We start from the raw sequence: 16,952 nt of genomic DNA on the forward strand, positions 1-16,952 counted from the left end.
CCGCAGACCCCCGTCTCCGTCACCCAGCCAGCCCCCGTGCCCCTGCGGCAGTTACCCCCTGCACCCCCCCAGCAGTCAGCATTCCCCATCCTGCCCACCCAACTTCCCTGCCCAGTTTCTGGGGGCTCCGGGGTGTGTACTGGGGGAACCCACGCCCGACTCTGCCAGACGGGGTCCAGGGCTGGGGTCTCCGAGAGGCTCCGGGGTCAGGAGCCCTGGACCGGCCGAGCCTGGGTGCCTGGGCACGGGGGCGGCAGGTGTCCGTGTCAGAAGGAAGCACCGCGCGGTGGCGAACGGCTGGTGGAGGGGGCGCCGCGGTATTTAACGGAGGCCGTCGGACTGCGCGGCTCAGCCTGTAACCGGCACATTATGAAGCCTAATGGATTTTTGAGGCCAGATTGATTTTTCATTAATTTGGTAAAAATCTCTTTCCTCTCCCCTATAATTCTGTCTTAAAACGCTCCTCCTGACAGCTCGATAAGTCACTCTTGCCTTAATGCACGTCTGGCTCGTCGGCGGGCAGGGAAGGGTAGCGGCGGGGGGAGGCGGGGAGCGGAGGAGGCTGGGGGGCTGCCAATCATCTCCAGGTGAATCCTGCATTATGTATGGCCCCCGGAGCCGCGGCCACCCCGCAGGGCACTCTCCCGGGGCGGGCCTGGGCCTCCGAGCCGCTGCGGGCTGCTGACAGTGCGCCCCCAACCCCAGGAGGAGCACGAGGGGGCACACCGGCTCCCAGAGGGGTGTCCTGCTGAGTCCCGCCTCCCTGTCCGCGGAGGGCCTGACCACGTATGGGACCTGCCCGGGACTTCGGACCAGCCTCCTCCTGCCGGCCTAGCCTGGGCCGCTCCACCCCCAGACAAGCCCAGCAGCCCCAGCTCGCCCTCAGCAGGGCTCCTATCCTGCTTCCCTGGTCACTCCCCACCGTCTCCCCCTGCACCCCTCAGACCCTCCAGCCTGACTGTCCCTCCTCTGCTTCCCATGGTGACCCTCCCGCCCCAGGCCCCGCCCCTGTCCAGGGCTAGCGGGTCCTGGCTTGAGCTGACCCCAACTCAGATCTGCCTGACCTCCTGGAATCAGTCTGACCACACCCAGCCCAAGCGTGGGAGGGGAGGGGTGGGGAGGGGAGAGGCAGGGGGCGGGAGGCTGAGGCCGGCCCACTCTGTTCCTCTGAAGGAAGCAGTCCGCTGCCCCCCTCATGGCCAGCTCTGCAGGGGGAGGACGAGGTGAGCCAGGAGGGTCCCGCCTCCCTCCCTGTGCGCACACACGTGCGGGGGCCCGAGCCCGACACGGTATCTGTGGGGCCGCGATGGGGGGGCTGACCTCCTGAGACGTGGGGAGGAGTCCCACCAGGAGCGTGACCCCTCACGAGGGATTCAGGACTCCCAGGGGACACCGTCCTCCTCCAGCAGGGCTCCCCACAGCCTCTTGTCCGTCTGAGCTGACGCAGGGAAACAGGCCCCGACAGTTCCCAGCTGCTTCCTCTGCCCTGGGCTCCAGCTGGACGGCTCTGCCCTACCCCTCCCTGCCCGCTGCCCTCAGGGCCTGTGAGGAAGACGCCTCCTGCCCCCCCAGTCTCAGGCTCCCCGGGGGGAGCCCCCCCACCCCAGGAGCCAGTGAGAGTCCAGCCTCCCTGGAGGAGGTGGGGGGGAGGAGGCGGGTTCCCAGCGCAGGAGCAGGGCAAGAAGGGGGAGGGCTGGGGCGGGGGAGGGAACAGCCTCGTGGGGGGCAGGGCTGGGGCTGGGGCTCGGGAACCCATCCGCACTAGGGTCAGAGTGTCCGAGGCCCAGCACAGACGGCCCCTGGCACCTGCCTGGAAGGCACGTGCTCCTGGAGGGCAGGTAGCAGCGGCCCCAGAGGCAAGAGATCATCCCCAACTGGGTCTCCTTGGGTCACTGAGAACTCAGGCAAGTCACCATCCCCTCTGTCCTGCTCCCCGCAAGGGACCCTTGGCCCCCAGGGGACTCTGGGCACCCCACGGCTGGTGGGTCTGCCCTGCCCCCACCCCAGCAGAAGTGGTTCAGCAGATGCAAGTAGGGGTGGGGCTGGGGGGCTTCCGGGCTGTCCCCTGGAGACCATGGCTTCCCGATGGCCCAAATGGTGAGTCCGAGGGCAGTGTCCTGGAGCCCCACTGCCTGTCCCTCGCACCAGGAGGCAGCCGGCCACAGAGAGGCGGCCGTGGGCGGGAGGCCACTCAGGGAGCCTGGACTGAGCTTCTCCCTGCCTCCTTCTCGGGCTGGGAAATGGAGGCGCCCAAGGACAGTAGCGGCAAAACCCAACGCTCCCTGGCCCGGCCCGCCCTGCCCCTGCTAGGACAGCAGCCCTGAGCCCGCACCTCCGTGGGGGGCCCAGGCCCCTCCTGAGGAGTCCCCATCCTTCAGCTGGTGGCCACATGGCCCTACGAAAATTCCTCTCTGCCCCCGAAGCCCCTGTAACACCTCCGCCCACCCATACGGCCTCCCCTGCACCACCTCCCCCGCCACCGGTACCCTCTCTCCCTGCACTACTTCCCCATTCCCGGCTGGGGCAGCCTTGGCTAGGGTACTCTTTTCTGCCCACACTGGCCACCACCTTGCCCTTCAGGGTCTGGACCCCTCTGAGTCCCTTCCAGTCAGGGTCTAGGGCCGAGTCCTGCCCTCGGTGGCCGGCTTCCCCTTCAGGCCCCAGCCCGGCTTCTCCAGGACCCAGAGAGCCGTGCGCAGCACTCAGACCTCGACTCGGGCCACGTGGCCCGTCCGCCCCCGCGCGGCCCTTCCTCAGATGGTCCCAGATGGCTCTGTTGTCCACGTGGGAGTTTGGTGAGGTCAACTCGCTTGCATGCCAGGTGAGGGCACAGACCCCTGGCCACGGAGCAAGAGCGTGAAGCGGGAAGGGTTGGCCACGGGGCTCCACGTGTGGCGGGGGCGCTGAGCTGAACCTGGGTGGCCCCCAGGCCTCACCCCCCAGCGAACACAGCTGGGGTGTGGCTAGGTTGTTTGGAAGCTCTTGTGGCTTCAGGCCCCAAGTGACTGCACAGTTCGGGCCGAGGCCTCAGCACCCATGGGGGTCACGGCTTTAAAGACGGTGCTTTGCCCTGCCCCTGGTGCCTGCTCCCCGTATCCCTCAGCTGCCAGCCCAGGCCCCTCTGTGCCAGGCTCGCACCCTTATGAGGAGGATTTGCCCCAGCAGCCTCCAGCAGGGCCTGGATCAATGCCATAGGCCCAGCCAGAAGGAGGCCCGATCACCAGTGACCACTCCCCACCCTCGCCCCACTGAGGCCACCGGAACAGCACAGCAGAGACCATGGTGGCCTGGACCCAGCCTGAAACCCCATGGCCTCCTGGTGGCCGGTCATCAAAGGCTGTGTGACCGCATGCTCTGAGGCCAAGGCCGGCGGGGCGGTGAGGCAGGTGTCTGTGTGGGGGCGTCTGTGGCTGCCTCCTTGGCTTGGTCAGTTTCCAGCCAGGCAGCCCCCCACCGTGCAGGAGCTCAGGCCACTGTGCCTCAGGATCCCGGAGTCGGGGGGCATTCCAGGCATGGGCTGTGTTTCTCCTGGGCAGCCTGGGTTGAGCCCGCCACTCAGCGCGGGGCATGTCCCAGCCTTCAGAAGGGCACACCAAGGCCCAGAAGTGTGAGAGCACGTGTGAGGTTGCTGCCCTGGCTTCCTGGGGCCATTCTAATAAATGACCATGAACCTGGAGACTTTACCACCACGGGAACGTGTTCTCTCCCGTTCTGGGGCCTAAAGTCTGAAGTCAGTGTCTTCAGGGCCCCGCAGTCCTGCCCCCCGGCTTCTGGTAGCTGCACACCTGCAGCAGCCGCACTCCACAACGGTTCCCTCTTCTGTCTCCTACAGGGACCATGTCACGGGGCTTAGGCCTGCTTGGGTCACCAGGAGGACCTCAGACAGAGAGCCTTTCCTCAGTGACACCCACAAAGACTGTCCAAACAGGTACACGGGTTCTGGGGGGACACATCTCTCTTGAGCCCGCCGCAGTCAGGGAGCAAGTTTGGCTGATGGCAGCTTCTCCAGCAACGGTCCTGGGAGGGGCAGCACCGCGGTCACGGGCTCTCCGGACCCTGACTCTGGAGCCCCACCAACCCCCTGCACCACCTCCGGGCCTGTGAACCGAGCTCTCCTGCTGCTTCTTGCACTCACCACCTCCCACACACCCCGCTTCTGGAACCGCAGGGCCCTGGGGACCACCTTGGCTGGCCCCAGATAGCTGGGCGCGTTCAGGGCATCTTACCACCTTACAAACCCACGCTGGGCTCCCTGAGGGCCGCCTCCCGTGGCCTTAACTCTGGGGGTCAGGGTCTAAAGGGGCGAGAGTGGGAAGGCTGCCCTCCTGTCGGGGCTCCTCCTGGCTGCAGTACGGCCCAGCTTTGGAGGCTCCGGGACTGACTCTGCCCCTTAGGGGATGGGGGGGGGCCCACGGAGGCTGCCTAGGAGGTGCCCACACTGAGCCAGTGGGGGTGGCGTGAGCTGGGACCTGGAGGGGGGGTGAGTGGAGAGGGGACAAGGGAGCGTAGGCCAGGGACCCCCACCCTGCGGCGCCCCCAGGCCCCCAACTCTCTGGTGTGGACGGCGGACCCTGCCCCCACTCCGCGTTCATCCCAGCCTGCGCCTCCCACGCCGCCAGGGCTCCTTCTGCCGCGCCTCTGCGCACATTAATCTCCGAGGCTCCCTGCTGACCCAAGCGGAAACAGAGTTTGCTTTTTCCTCTCTCGGCAGTTTTCTGTTGGCAAAGCAAAAAGGATGGCCGTGCGCACTCACCCCCGGCCTCCCTGCCCAGGGGGGACCACTCTGGGAAATGAGCTGTCCCACGGGGCCATTCGGGGTGCCAGGGAGGGAGGCGGGGTGCCGCCGCTCCCAGAGCCACTCTCGGGTGCCGACCCTCCCTCCCCAGCCGCACACGTGTGACAGTCCTACCAGGTCCCTGAGCCCTCCCAGACATTCACGGCACGTGTGGAAGAGACGGCGGGGTCCCTGCGCGTGGCTTGTCTGTGACACAGACATAGGGGACATGCTTGAACCGGAAAGTGGGGCTGGAGCCCGCACCATGAGGTGTGGCCCGATCTGAGGACAGCGGAGAGGGCTCCGGCGGGACGGAGAAGGCGGACAGCACAGGCGGAGGGTGTGGGTGCGAGCGCCGGTGTGGGCGGGGGGGGGCACACCTGTGGGTGCGTGGGCGGCCGCTCCAGCTGAGAAAGGCCTTGGCCAATCTGGGCTCTCTTGCACGGGACTCCCTCTGGCGCGCACCGGACAGCCCCGAGGCCTCCTGCGTGAACTGCAGAGCGGCCTCGTGCCCAGGCAGGCCTCTGGAGGCTCGGCCTCTGTGTCTGTGCCAAGGCCACTCGGGGTGGGGGCAGGTCACGACAGACCACCAGGGCAAAGCTGTGGGTTCTGCTCAGTCCTCGACCCATTCCCAAGGGCCGGCCTGGGGTTCCGCTTGCTCCCCGCTCAGCGGCCTGGGCAGAGGCGCGCGGGGCGGGAGTTAGCTCCTGCCAGAAGGTGGGGGCTGGGCTCTCAGTGGCCCTGCACACCTCGCTCACCGCGTGCTTCCCTCCCAGGAAAGGGGTTTGTGGCAGCCAGCAGAGAGGAGACTCCCCCCTTGATGTCCGTTCCCGCCTGGCCTGGGATTGGGATGAAGGTGGGCCCAGCACTGCCTCCGCAGCTGTGAACTGGACCCTAGGAGCACCCGGTCTGGGGGACAGCGCCTGGGCAGCGGGACCTCGGACAGCGCTTCGGAAAGCTCCTGACCCTTCTACCGAGAGAGAGCCTAGTCCCAGCCCCAGCGGCTCTGGCTGGGACGAGCCCCAGGCACAGGGCTGAAGGCCAGAAGGCCGCACCGTGGGCGGGCGGGCTGTGGCCCCTCCCTGCCGACGGCCCCCTCCCCACCAGCCGCTCCCCCAGCCCGCGTGCCCCTCTTGGGTCCGGACTGGCCGCCGGAGGGAGGGGAGCCACAGGACCCTCCTGGACGAGACCTGCCAGCCCCGTCATCCCTGATTAGCGGGTAATGGCCTCCTTGACGCACAGTTTCATTAATTGAATTACTAAGTGCCGAGGTGACCTTGGCCGGTTCTGCCGAGAGGGGCGTTCTCTCGGGAGGAGCCGGTGGTCGATGGGACAGGACGCACCTGGCCGTGCTCAGCCCAGGCTGCAGCGGGCGGGAAGCCCTGGCCTCTTCCCGAAGGCCGCCCCCCACCCCCGAGCGCCCCCGCGGCGCCTACCACCACGGCGGGACCGAGGGGAAGGCGGCGGGGACCAGGACGGTGCTGCTCCCAGAGGGGACTGGGACGAGTGTGCAAGAGACGGGGTCCCCGCCCGTAGGGGAGCTTCCCCGCGCTCCCCCAAGGCCAGACTTCGCTCCCCAAACGCTGCCTCCAGCGGCTGCTCGCGCGGCCAACGGCCGCCCCCTGGTGGCCATGCAGACTTCCGGCCAGGCCGGCGCCCTGCCTGATACCCAGGCGGGCCCACCTCACCCTGGGGCTTCTCCCCTGCCCACGCCCGTGCCCCAGGCCTCTGCAGACCCCAGGGCTCCGCCGGGGTGGATTGAGCTGGGCGGGCTGGGGGTGGTGCGGGGTGAGCAGGCCGGGCGGAGAGCTCGGAGGCCTGGACAGCCGCCGTGGGGCTGGGAGTCGGGCAGGATGAGGGCCCAGAGCGCAGGTGGGGCGGTAGGGTCAGGGTTAGGGGTGCCGGGTGGGCTGAGCCAGCGGAAGGGCACGTGGAGGGGGTCACAGGCCCAGCGTGGTGAGCAGCCGACCCAGCCCTGTGGGTATGTGGCCACGGGGACAGGATGGGACAGTGTGGGGTCGGGGAGCCAGGATCTGTGCTGCAGGAGCCCACTGTCCCTATTAGTCACCCCTGTCCCTTTGGGTGGAGGGCTGCCCTTCCCCAGTGGGCACTTGGGGCCCACTGAGGACCAGGTAGCCCCAAGGCAGCGTCCTGGCATCGGCAACCCCTGCCCAGAGCAGCTGCGACACGTCCCGTGCAGGTACAGCATCAGGCCTGCAGCACCGGGTTCACACAAGCCTCATGTGACATGGTCTTTAATGGCAGCACTGGGGGTGGGGAGCGCAGCAAACTGGCCTGAAGTTCCCTCAGGCTGGAGGGAGGCACACGGGGGTGTGGGGCGGGCGCTCGGAGGGGGAGCGTGGCCCACCGCGCAGGGCTGCGGGGACAGCCTTCCTCTGGCCTGGCTCCTCCTGGCGTTGCGGCTCCAGCCAAGGAAGGGCCTGGGGCCGGCCCGTGCGGGAGTGGGCGCCCCCCAGTCACACTCCTTCTGGCTCCTCAGAAGCGCCCCCAGGGCCGGCCGATGGTGCCCCTGCTGCCGGGACAGAAATGAATCCCAGTCAGCACCTCTGGCCCATCCTGCCTGTGGCCAGCCAGGGAGTGACCGGGGAGGGGGTGGCTGGGCCTTCAGGGGTGAGCCCGGGAGGACCGGGCACCACACAGGGCTGGGTGAAGGCCACGGGACAGCGCTTGTAGCTCCTCAGCCCCTGGCGTCCTCAAGTGTGGGCACGAGGCCCGCGGAGGGCGGGCGGCTGCTGCCCAGAAGCCCCGCCCCGGGGCGGGAGTCGCCCGCACGCGCCCTGCTCTTCCCCATGCCCTTTGGGGTTCTGGGGCCGCTGGGGCTCACCGTGCCGGGGGGCTCCGCCCTGGGCAGCAGCGTGACCACCTGCAGACTCACACCCTCGTCACCCACGCCCCTCAGCTGCGCCACCACGTCGGCGTGCCGCCACCACTTGCACGGCTGCCCGTTCAGGGACACGATGTAGTCGCCCTCATGCAGGCCAGCTGCCTGCGGGGAGACGGGAGCGGTCCGGGAGTCCCCTGTGGGCACCCAGCACCTCTGCCCACGGTCCCGTCTGCCCCCTACACGCCAGCAGCCTGTGCTCAGCCCAGGACCTTGGTCCCGGGGGTGGAACAGGGGCCTTACCGCCGCCGGGCCCCCGGGGATGACGGCCGCGATGAGGACAGGCGCGTCCCCGCGCAGCGTGAGGCCAAAGCCCGCCTCCCCGCGGGTCACGTGGACTGGCCCCACCAGCCGCCAGCAGTTCCTGGCTGAAAACACGGACAGGGGCCCCTGGGAGTGGGGCGAGGGGGTGTCACTGGCCTGGCTGGGCCACCCCAGCACCTCCCACCCGACCTCTGCGTCTTGGGTCAGAGAGCAGGTGCGGCTAAGGGACTGGGCAGGACCGGGCGTCATCGCTGCCTGTGCAGGGTCCTCGGCCCACCGTGCCGGGGTGCGGGGGCGGCGGTGACCCGGGCACAGGGTGCTCACCAGCCGCTGAAAGATATCGGTCACCTTCACCCTGGAGAAGCTGGGCGCCCTGATCTCCGGCTTCTGCTGTGTTTTAGCTGAAAGAACAAAGAACAGGACGAAGCCCAAGGCTCGCGGACGCTCAGCCCCGGGTGCACCGCGACCTGGGTCAGCCGCAGCAGAGCGCACGGCCCGAGGAGCAGCCGGCTCCATGCATACCGCCACCCTCTGGGCCTGGCTGCTCCCCCCTCCCCCACCCCGGGGGCTCCTGGGGGTCCCCATGCCCCAGCCACGCCTGCCTGCTCCTGCAAAGCGCGAGATGCTGGGCGGCAGGCCTGTGGACACCTGCCTTCGGGCCACAGCTGATTCCCACCCTGGGGATGGGGAGACCCGAGAGCAAGGGAGCACAGCCCCCGGGCTCCTCCCAAGGAATGGCCACGCCATTCTGCGGGCTTTAGCCCACGGGCGCCCGCACGCTGGACACCCCTGTCCTGAGGGGCCGGGTGGCTCACGCTGGATGTCGGGAGCCTCAGTGGTCTCCAGGAAGTCGTCCTCGAGGTCGAGCTCCGAGTACTTGGCCAGGGAGCGCCTCAGCGCCTGCGTCAGCACGGCCTGCAGCAGGTCGACCGTGCGCAGGGCGCGGCCCACCGCGTGCAGCCGCAGGGCCTCCTCCTGGCCCAGGATGCTGCGCTTCAGGTGGGCCTTGCCTGTGCGGGACAGGGCAGACCTCGCATCTCGGGTCCCCACCTGGCCCCAGGGACCAGACCCCCGCGCCCCCCCGCCCCTGGACGCAGCAAGCCGGGGACAGGCGAGGGCTTCTGGGTCCATCCTGGGGGGTGCACTGCCCCTTGTGGGAGGCTGGGCCACGGAGGAGCGGCCTCCTGCAAGCGCCGGCACATGCCCAGGCCCCCTGCCTCGCTCCGGCCTGCTCTGGGAGCCGGCCCCGAGCAGCGGACAGGCAAGAGAGGAGCAGGGAGCCTGCAGGGGACAGGCCGGGACACCAGGCATGCCTGGGCGAGGTGACTCAGGAAGGATGGGGCACTCGGGCCCCTCGGCGGGCACCCCCCCCCAAGGCCGCCTCACCCAGCTTCCTGCGCTCCTCCGGCTTCTGGGGCAGCCCAGTGCCCCACGGCTCTGGCTCCGATGCGGCCGGGTGCCCACGTAAGGCCTGCTGCCGCATGGGGAAGTCCACCTCGGCCGCTGCTGGGGCAAGAGCGGGCCGTGAGCCCCTCCAGCTGGGGCCTTGAAGGGGCAAAGACGGGCGGGCGGGGCACTCACGGGGACTGTCGCAGAGCGCCACGGCCGCGTGGTAATGGGCCAGGGCGCGGAAGTACTCCTCCTTGACGTGTGCCAGGGTGGTCCAGGGGAAGGGCACGTAGTCTCGCACAGGTGGCTGGGCCATGGTCTGGTGCACCTGCCTGTACTCGGCCGCCACCTGGGTCGCACGTAGTGGGAGACTGGGGTCACCCAGCAGCCTCCGCCCCGCCCCTCCCCACCCTGGGGCCAGGCCTCCACCTGCCCCAACCCCAGGCCCCGCCCCATGCCCCAATCGGGCCCAGCTCAGGAGTCTGGGCCCCAGCTGCTGCTCTGACGGGTGCTGCCCCACGGACAGGGACTCAGGACCCTCGGGTCCTGACAACAGCCGGCTTTGGGAACCAGCCGGAGACACAGCGTGGCACCTCACCCTTCCCTGCACACACCCCCGGTCCAGGCCCTCCTGCTCATCCAGCCCCCATGGCTTGGCCAGGCCTCCTGCGGGACAAGGGCTCGCTGTCCTCACCTGCGCAGCCTCCTGAGCCAGGCGTAGCTGAGCCAAGCAATCCTGGGGGCCTCCAGGGGATGAGAGCAGGAGACCCTCAAAGACGCACTCTTGGGCCTGGGCTGTCATCAGTCGCTCCAGCATGGACAGCGAGGCTGGGCTCATGTCAGGGCTGGGCGCTCGGGAGAAGTTCTCCCTCAGGAGACTGAAGGCCCCTGCGGAGGGGCGCTCACAGCAGGCGGGCAGGACAGCCCGGCCACACCCCCAGGAAGGGGGGATCCGGGGCGCAGCAGGGGCCATCCCACGGGCCCCGCCCCCACATGCCCCAGCGGCACCCTGACGGCCCGCCCTCACCGGCAGCCTGACCCCGCCCTCACCCGCAGCCCTCTGAAAGGCCTCGATGGCATGATGGGTGCCCTCGAGGCACGAGCGGTCCTGGCGAGCCCCAATCTGGGTGTGCAGGGCCCCGATGTTGAAAAGCACACTGGCCTTCTCGAAGGCCAGGGCCCGCTGCTGGGCTGGGACCCCCGTCAGCGAGTCATACCTGTGGAGGGGTGAGGCCGGGTGGTGTTCCCACAGAAAGTGGTCGGGAGTTGCGGCCAGGGCTCGGGGGATCTGTCGGTGGGGACCACGGACACCCGCCCAGCCCGGCCCTACCAGTGGAAGTGCAGCCCGAGATTCCCGGGAGGGGCGACGAAGCGTGCGTCCAGGAAGCAGAGCTGGTTGTAGTAGGCCATGAGTGGCCCCAGGCCCGCCTCGCTCTGGCTGGGGGTCCGGGCGGCCTGCAGGTAGGTGCCAGCTGGGCCCCGGCACCCAGGCCAGGCCACAGCTAGGACTCCCCGCCCCGGGAGCCCCCTCGGACGTCCCCGCCCCACAGGAGCGCTCCAGGCTCTTGGGGGGATGGGGGGATAGGCCCTCTCTGGGGCTGGTGTGGGTCCCGTTCTGGGCGGGAGACTGTGAAAAGCCCAGGAGAGGCCCCGGCAGGGTCCCTGGGAGGGACCACAGAGCAGCGGTTCCCAAAGGCCCAGCAGAAGGTGGTGAGGACAGACCATGCTCCGCATGCACCAGCCGCCTGCGAGCCTTCTACTGTCCCCAGAGCAGCCCCAGGCGGGGACTCCGGCCCGCAGGATGCCTATGCTCCTCTTCTCTGTTCCTGACGGAACCCCCCTTCCCTCAACATGACCTGGGAGACTAGCCACTGGCGGTGGGATGGGGCGGGGAAGGGGGAGCGGGGGGTGGCAGAGCCCACCCACCTGCCGCAGGTCCTCCAGCTCCCTGATTTCGGCCTCGTAGGAGGCGCTGTCCTCTCCAAAGTGCCCAGAGATCAGCTCCTGGTAGGGGAGGGGCAGGTGCCAGGCTTCTCTGGTCCCCCCGCCCCACGCAGGCAAAGACGGGGAGTGGAAGGGAAGCCCTGGGCCCCTGGAGAAGGGCTGGGGACAGACACGGGGTTTGGGGACGCAGAGTCCCTCGCCAGGCCCTGTACAGCAAGGGCTCTCGACCACCAGACAGGTGAGAGGCCCGCTGGGCACAGCCCCAGGGGGCCTGGCTCACGAACCCGACGACCTTTGTGCAGCAGAGTCTCTGGCTCTGACTGGAGGGCCCCCGGCCAGTGGGGTGCTCAGAGTGCGGGTAGGGGAACCCTGTTGCCATCTTGGCCTTCCAGCAGGATGACCGGCTCTGCCATGCCTAACCCCCCAACCCTGTAGGGGCTCTTCTCCAAAGCCAGCCCCCCCCCCCCCACCGCAAGCCCAGCCCAGGCAGGCTCAGCCTCCCTCCACGCCTCTTTCCCCATCTGTCCATGGACACGCTGGACCGGGAAGCCTCCGTGATCCCTGCACACCCCAGGGCAGGTGCAAGCCCCAGGTCATAGGTCAGCGCTCACCTTCAGGGGTGTGGACCAGTCCAGCTCCTTGGTCTCCTTCAGCCCCAGGGGGATCATAGGGACAGTGATGCCTTCGCTGGAACCAGAGCCATGGAACCCAGTCTCTGAGGCTGTCCCCTGCTGTCCCCAGTGGCTACTCCCTCCGTCCCCAGCTGCACGGAACCCCTCCCCTCCGACTCTGACTCCCATCCGACACACACCCTATAGCACGGACGCTGTTCCGGTGCCCTCACACCTGCTCCCACTCAGCCTCTGACCTGGATCCCGTGCTTCCGGATGCACACGCACACACACCCCCGCCAGGGCCGGCTGTGTCCTCACACACATGCGCACACACACACAACCCCGGCCCCGACCAGGTCCTCACACGTGCACACGCACACGCACACCCCCGGGGCCAGCCGTGTCCCGCACACGCACCCCTCGGGCCGGTCAGCCTCTGCACGGCCGCCGCTGAGCTCATGTAGCTCCTCCTTGAGCAGCTGCAGACTGGAGTTGACGTAGCTCAGCTCCAGGGCCACCGTCTCCCTGACCCAGGCGTTGCTGGTGGCTCTGGGGAGGCCAAGGTGAGTTGAGCCGCAGCTCTGCAGGTGGACGGCATGCGGCCCTGGCCCTGGACTCCAGAACCCCCCAGCGTGCTGTGCTTGCGGGCCCAGCCCTGTTGGGGGCAGCACTGGGCCCAGGGCCTGCCAGATGACCTCTCTCTTCTCTTCTGAGTGCCCCGACAGCGGCTGTTGATTTCTGTCCACGCATACAGACAACGCCTCCGGCCCAGGGCACAGCCCTCAGACCCAGACCTTCCAGGCCACAGGCTCTGGCCTCCCCCCACCGCTCTCCCTGGACGCAGGCTCTGGCTCGCCCTCGACAGCAACACAAAATTGGCTTTCCTGGAAAGGTGGGGGTCAGGTCCTCTCTGTGCCTATATCTGGGCACCTGACAGAAGGGCCGATGGGTCCCCAGGAAGGCCCGGCTGAGAGCAGGGTTGGCCTGGACAGGGACACAGGGCTGCTAAGGAAACGGAGGAGCCCTTGGGGCCCAGCAACCCCGTCCCAGAACCTGTCGGCTGGCTCTGCACACAGTGGCTGGCACTGTGTCTGACAGGTCAGACCACCTTCCCGGGCCCTCAGCCACCAAGTGGGCTGAGGGAGACATGGGTGAAGGTCTGAGCAGATGTGCAGCCGCCGTTCTCATGGATATGAGCCCCTTCAGCCCACAGGACACTTTCCTGGCTCCCCAACCTTGGGACACCTGTCATATCTCAGCCTGAACGGTGCCTGTGGGCCACCACATACAAATCAGAGGCGCCCACACCACACACCCGCCCCCGCCAGCCCCTGAGCGGAGCCCTGCCAGGGAGGGCCAGCAAGGCAGGAGCCCAGGTGGCCTGTGAGGCTTTCTGCTGATCGCCGCCCCAGAGCCCGGTGGGAGGCCCAGCCCCTCCTCCTGGGAGCCCGCCACGGCCATCATCATCCGCTCCCGTGTCCCTCTCCCAAGCCAGACCACAAGGGTGGGCACGTGCCTGGGTCACTGCCTTGCACTCATCACCCAGCACAGGCCCGGCCGGCTGACGGCCCGGGGGCGGCACCCCCTCCTGAGCGACAGGGGTGGCCGCCGGCACGCACCTGTACAGGTTCTCGGCGCCTGTCCGCATCCGCAGCTCCTTGGTGATCTGCTGGCGGACCCGGGCCCTGCGGCTCTGTGGGCGCCCATGTGGGCTCTGGGCCAGCGGGTCGGAGCCCTGTGGAGAGGCTGAGGGTGACAGGCGCCGGGCCGGGGTCTGCCAACAGCTCCCACGTGCCAGAAGACTCTGGCAGGTGGGGGAGGCGCAGCCCCCACTGATGGCAGCGGCCAACTCAGGCCTGGCGGAGGCAGGAGGACGCGAGGAGGGCAGTAGGGCCGGGAAGAACATAGCAGGTGGGGGCCGTGGCTGGGGCTGTGGCCCTACTCTGTGGGGCCAGCACCGGTGCCACGGGACTCTGGAAGCCGCTGGCAGGAGGGGGCCATCTGCTCACCACACAGCCTTCTGTACTTTTACAAAAGACTTAGGGACACCTGGGTGGCTCAGTCGGGGAAGCATCTGCCTTCGGCTCGGGTCGTGATCCCGGGGGTCTGGGCTCAAACGGCTTTGGGCTCCGCGGAGAACCTGCTTCTCCCCCTCCCTCTGCAGCTCCCTGGATTGTGCACGTGATTTTAAAAATCTTTTAAAATATGTGTATTAACTTGAGAGAGCGGGAGAGAGAGAGAGAGAGAGAGTCCCTGCAGGCAGGCACAGAGAGGGGAAGGGGCAGAGGAAGAGAAAAATATTTTTTTTCTAAAGATTTTATTTATTCGACAGACAGATCCCAAGTAGGCAGAGAGGCAGGCAGAGAGAGAGGAGGAAGCAGGCTCCCCGCTGAGCAGAGAACCCGATGTGGGGCTCGATCCCAGGACCCTGAGATCATGACCGGAGCCGAAGGCAGAGGCTTTAACCCACTGAGCCACCCAGGCACCCCGGGAGAGAAAAATCTTGAGCAGACGCCCTGCTGAGTGTGGAGCGTGACCGGGGCTCGATCTCACAACCCTGAGATCATGACCTGAGCTGAAATGTAGAGTCAGACGCTTAGCTAACTGAGTCCCCCGGAGTCCTCCTGCACTTCTGAATTTCATTCCATAACCGCCATGATTCATTCTTCTCGCACAACTCTGGCATAAGCTCAGGCGTGGCCATGCGGGGACGACCTAGCCTAGATCTTGCCAAGGTGCTAAGGGCAAGGAGGCTGCCTACAGGACGCTGGAAGCTTTCCAGCCCAGTTGTTCTCTGGGGTGCTTGGTGCACCTTGAGCCTGGGATGGGCTCCATCCCAGAGGGTGGGATCCCTTTGGGCAAATGCTCAAAGCACAGGCCCAGGGCCGCTCAGCTCCCAGGCAGCTGGTCAGGCCTCCTGACTGCCCACTGCCCACCTCGGCCATGATTCCTCATTTTATGGGGCAATCTTGACAGCTGCTGGTGTCTCGGGGCCCCGGGGCAGGAAAGCCATGCAGCAGCTGCAAGCAGAGATGTAGGGTCCCTGGGCACAGAGATGCTGCAGACGGGTGCCTGGAGGATCCAGCCAGGGAAGGTGAGGGTCCCCGCAGGAGCCAGGATGGGGAGCTGGAGCAGCTCTCGGGACCCTACGTGAACCATGCCTCCTGGCCATTTAGGGATCTACTGTATGGGACAGTTGCCAGCCCTGGAGCCAGGAAGAACTTCTCAGAATGCACCTTCTCTGGGCAACGTCCCCAAAGATGGTCACACGGCCCCTGAGCCCAGTGGGCGTGAGGCCAGTGGCTCCCAGGACCCCATCCTGACACAGGGACAGGGAGGTGTCTCCAAGCAGAGACCAGCCTCCTGCAGCGTCCGCCGTCTGCCACATGTTGGAGGAAACGCGTCCCCCCTCGGTGTGCCCCCCACTGTTAAGCACAGGGCAATTTCACACCCTTTGGGGTGTGCCCTCAAGGAGGGGTCCCCCTAAAGAAGGCCTCCCACCCTCCCACCTTGAAGGCTCCCGGCGGACGGCCAACTTGGACCATGACTCAACATCTCCCCCAGGCTCCAGCGTTCTCAAGAATGATCAATCAAGGAAGACCTCCCCGGGCAGCATCCCCTCCAGGAAGTCCGACTACAAAGCTCCAGCAGGCTCTGGGCCAGCAGCCATGACTGCCTGCCCGGATAGGGGCTGGTCCATGTGCCCGGCAGAGCCCATCAGCTCAGGAGGGTTGTCATCATCCCCACTGTCTGGTCTCTGATGTCCAGTGCTCCCGGAGAGACGTGCTGGAAGTGGGGAGGCCTGCAGCCTCCGAGCCAGAAGCTACTCTGAGCCCTGTATCACTCCTCACGCGCCTGGTATGAACATGGTGACCGCCTCTTGGTGACACCCCCCCCCCCCAGGGAATGCCTAAGCTCCAGGCTGCAGAGAGGGGCGGCGCCCTCCTTCCCAGCACAGGCTCCCCCGGTCTCCACCTCCCACCCACCTTGCAGAGCTTCCCCAGTACTCCTGGAAAGGCCCCAGTCGGGGCCCCAGGGTTAGGGACCGCGGAGGGGGAGGAGCGCGTGGGGAGTGAGAAAAGGACGAACTGTCCAGCTGTGAAGTCCTGCGGCCATTTCCTGCCCCCGGGGAGGCTCGGGCTGCCTGCCTGCCGCCATGGAAAGTTTCATCAAACACAGAGCCAGGTGCCCAGGGTAAAGGGGAGCCGCCCCGCGGAGGGAAAAGCTAGGAAAGGAGAAATGGGGGTTCTGACCTAGCACGGAGGCCACGGTCCGTCACACACCAGAGCCCAGCACCTGCCCCAGAACGGGGCCCGGAGCGCCCCCCAGCCCCGCGGAGCGGCGGCGGAGACCGAGCTGCACCTGCGCTCCCACCCGCTCCTGGGCGGCACAGGACGAGCCCCGCACCCGCAAGAGGAGGCCAGCACAGGCGCGCACCGCGGAGCGAGCGCTCAGCGCGCCTCAGTTTCCCCAGAGGGAGGCCGGCTTGCCTCCGGGGGAGAGCGGAGGAGCGCGGCTGCCGCAACTCCCGCCGCGCGCTCAGACCCCAGGAGCCGCCGCCGACCCCGCAAGCCGACGCTGGGGGTCCCGGACCCCGCCTCCGGGAGACCCCCGCCCCGCGGACGCACCCACCTTGCGAACGCCGCCGGCCTCCTGCAGCCTCGCGCTCTCCTGGCCGGCGCCCGGGCCGTCCGGCCTCTCCTCAGGGATCATCGCCGCCCGCCGCTCGGGCCGTGCCCGCCTGGAAGCCGGGTCCCCCGCCGTTCCCTCCTCCCGGGCGGCGGGCGCGGGCCGGCTGAGGGGGCGTGGCGCCGAGCCGAGCGTGCGAAACTCGTCTTTGCCCAACCGGCGGCCGCGACGGCTCCAACGAACAGCAGCCGCAGCCAACCAGAGCGCGAGGGAGGCGGGCTCGGGTCGGCCAGACCCCGCCCACGCGGCCATGGAGTCCCCGGGGAATGCGGTTGCCCCTGGCAACCGCCCGGTCCGACGCCGCGCGGCCGGAAGGGGCTCAGACTGCGCATGCGCCTCGGCGCCGCTCAGCGTGCGGGAAAGTTAGAGAAAAAAG

The 16,952-nt window shown here is 67.9% G+C and overlaps 1 protein-coding gene across 7 annotated transcripts; it reads right to left on the reverse strand.

The window, feature by feature from the left end:
• Positions 1 to 7,001: 7,001 nt before the first annotated feature.
• Positions 7,002 to 16,686, reverse strand: RHPN1 (rhophilin Rho GTPase binding protein 1). Of its 7 annotated transcripts, none has more exons than XM_082720486.1 (16): positions 16,520 to 16,686; positions 15,874 to 16,035; positions 13,507 to 13,622; positions 12,305 to 12,436; positions 11,885 to 11,960; positions 11,256 to 11,333; positions 10,660 to 10,784; positions 10,380 to 10,546; positions 10,024 to 10,217; positions 9,522 to 9,678; positions 9,327 to 9,446; positions 8,756 to 8,950; positions 8,265 to 8,341; positions 7,920 to 8,066; positions 7,620 to 7,781; positions 7,002 to 7,304 (listed from the first exon to the last, which is right to left on the reverse strand). In XM_082720486.1, the coding sequence occupies exons 1-16, from the start codon at positions 16,598 to 16,600 to the stop codon at positions 7,014 to 7,016; spliced, it is 2,280 nt and encodes a 759-aa protein (XP_082576612.1). In that variant the 5' UTR covers positions 16,601 to 16,686; the 3' UTR covers positions 7,002 to 7,013. The 7 variants fall into 7 exon arrangements, with proteins under 7 accessions (XP_082576612.1, XP_082576613.1, XP_082576611.1 ...); XM_082720487.1 differs by having other exon boundaries at positions 7,002 to 7,307; positions 10,024 to 10,073; positions 16,520 to 16,677; XM_082720485.1 differs by having other exon boundaries at positions 7,002 to 7,307; positions 9,327 to 9,443; positions 16,520 to 16,677.
• Positions 16,687 to 16,952: the final 266 nt, after the last annotated feature.

The sequence above is a fragment of the Mustela nivalis genome (genome assembly GCF_964662115.1).
Source record: "Mustela nivalis genome assembly, chromosome: 2".
Classification (NCBI taxonomy): domain Eukaryota; kingdom Metazoa; phylum Chordata; class Mammalia; order Carnivora; family Mustelidae; genus Mustela; species Mustela nivalis.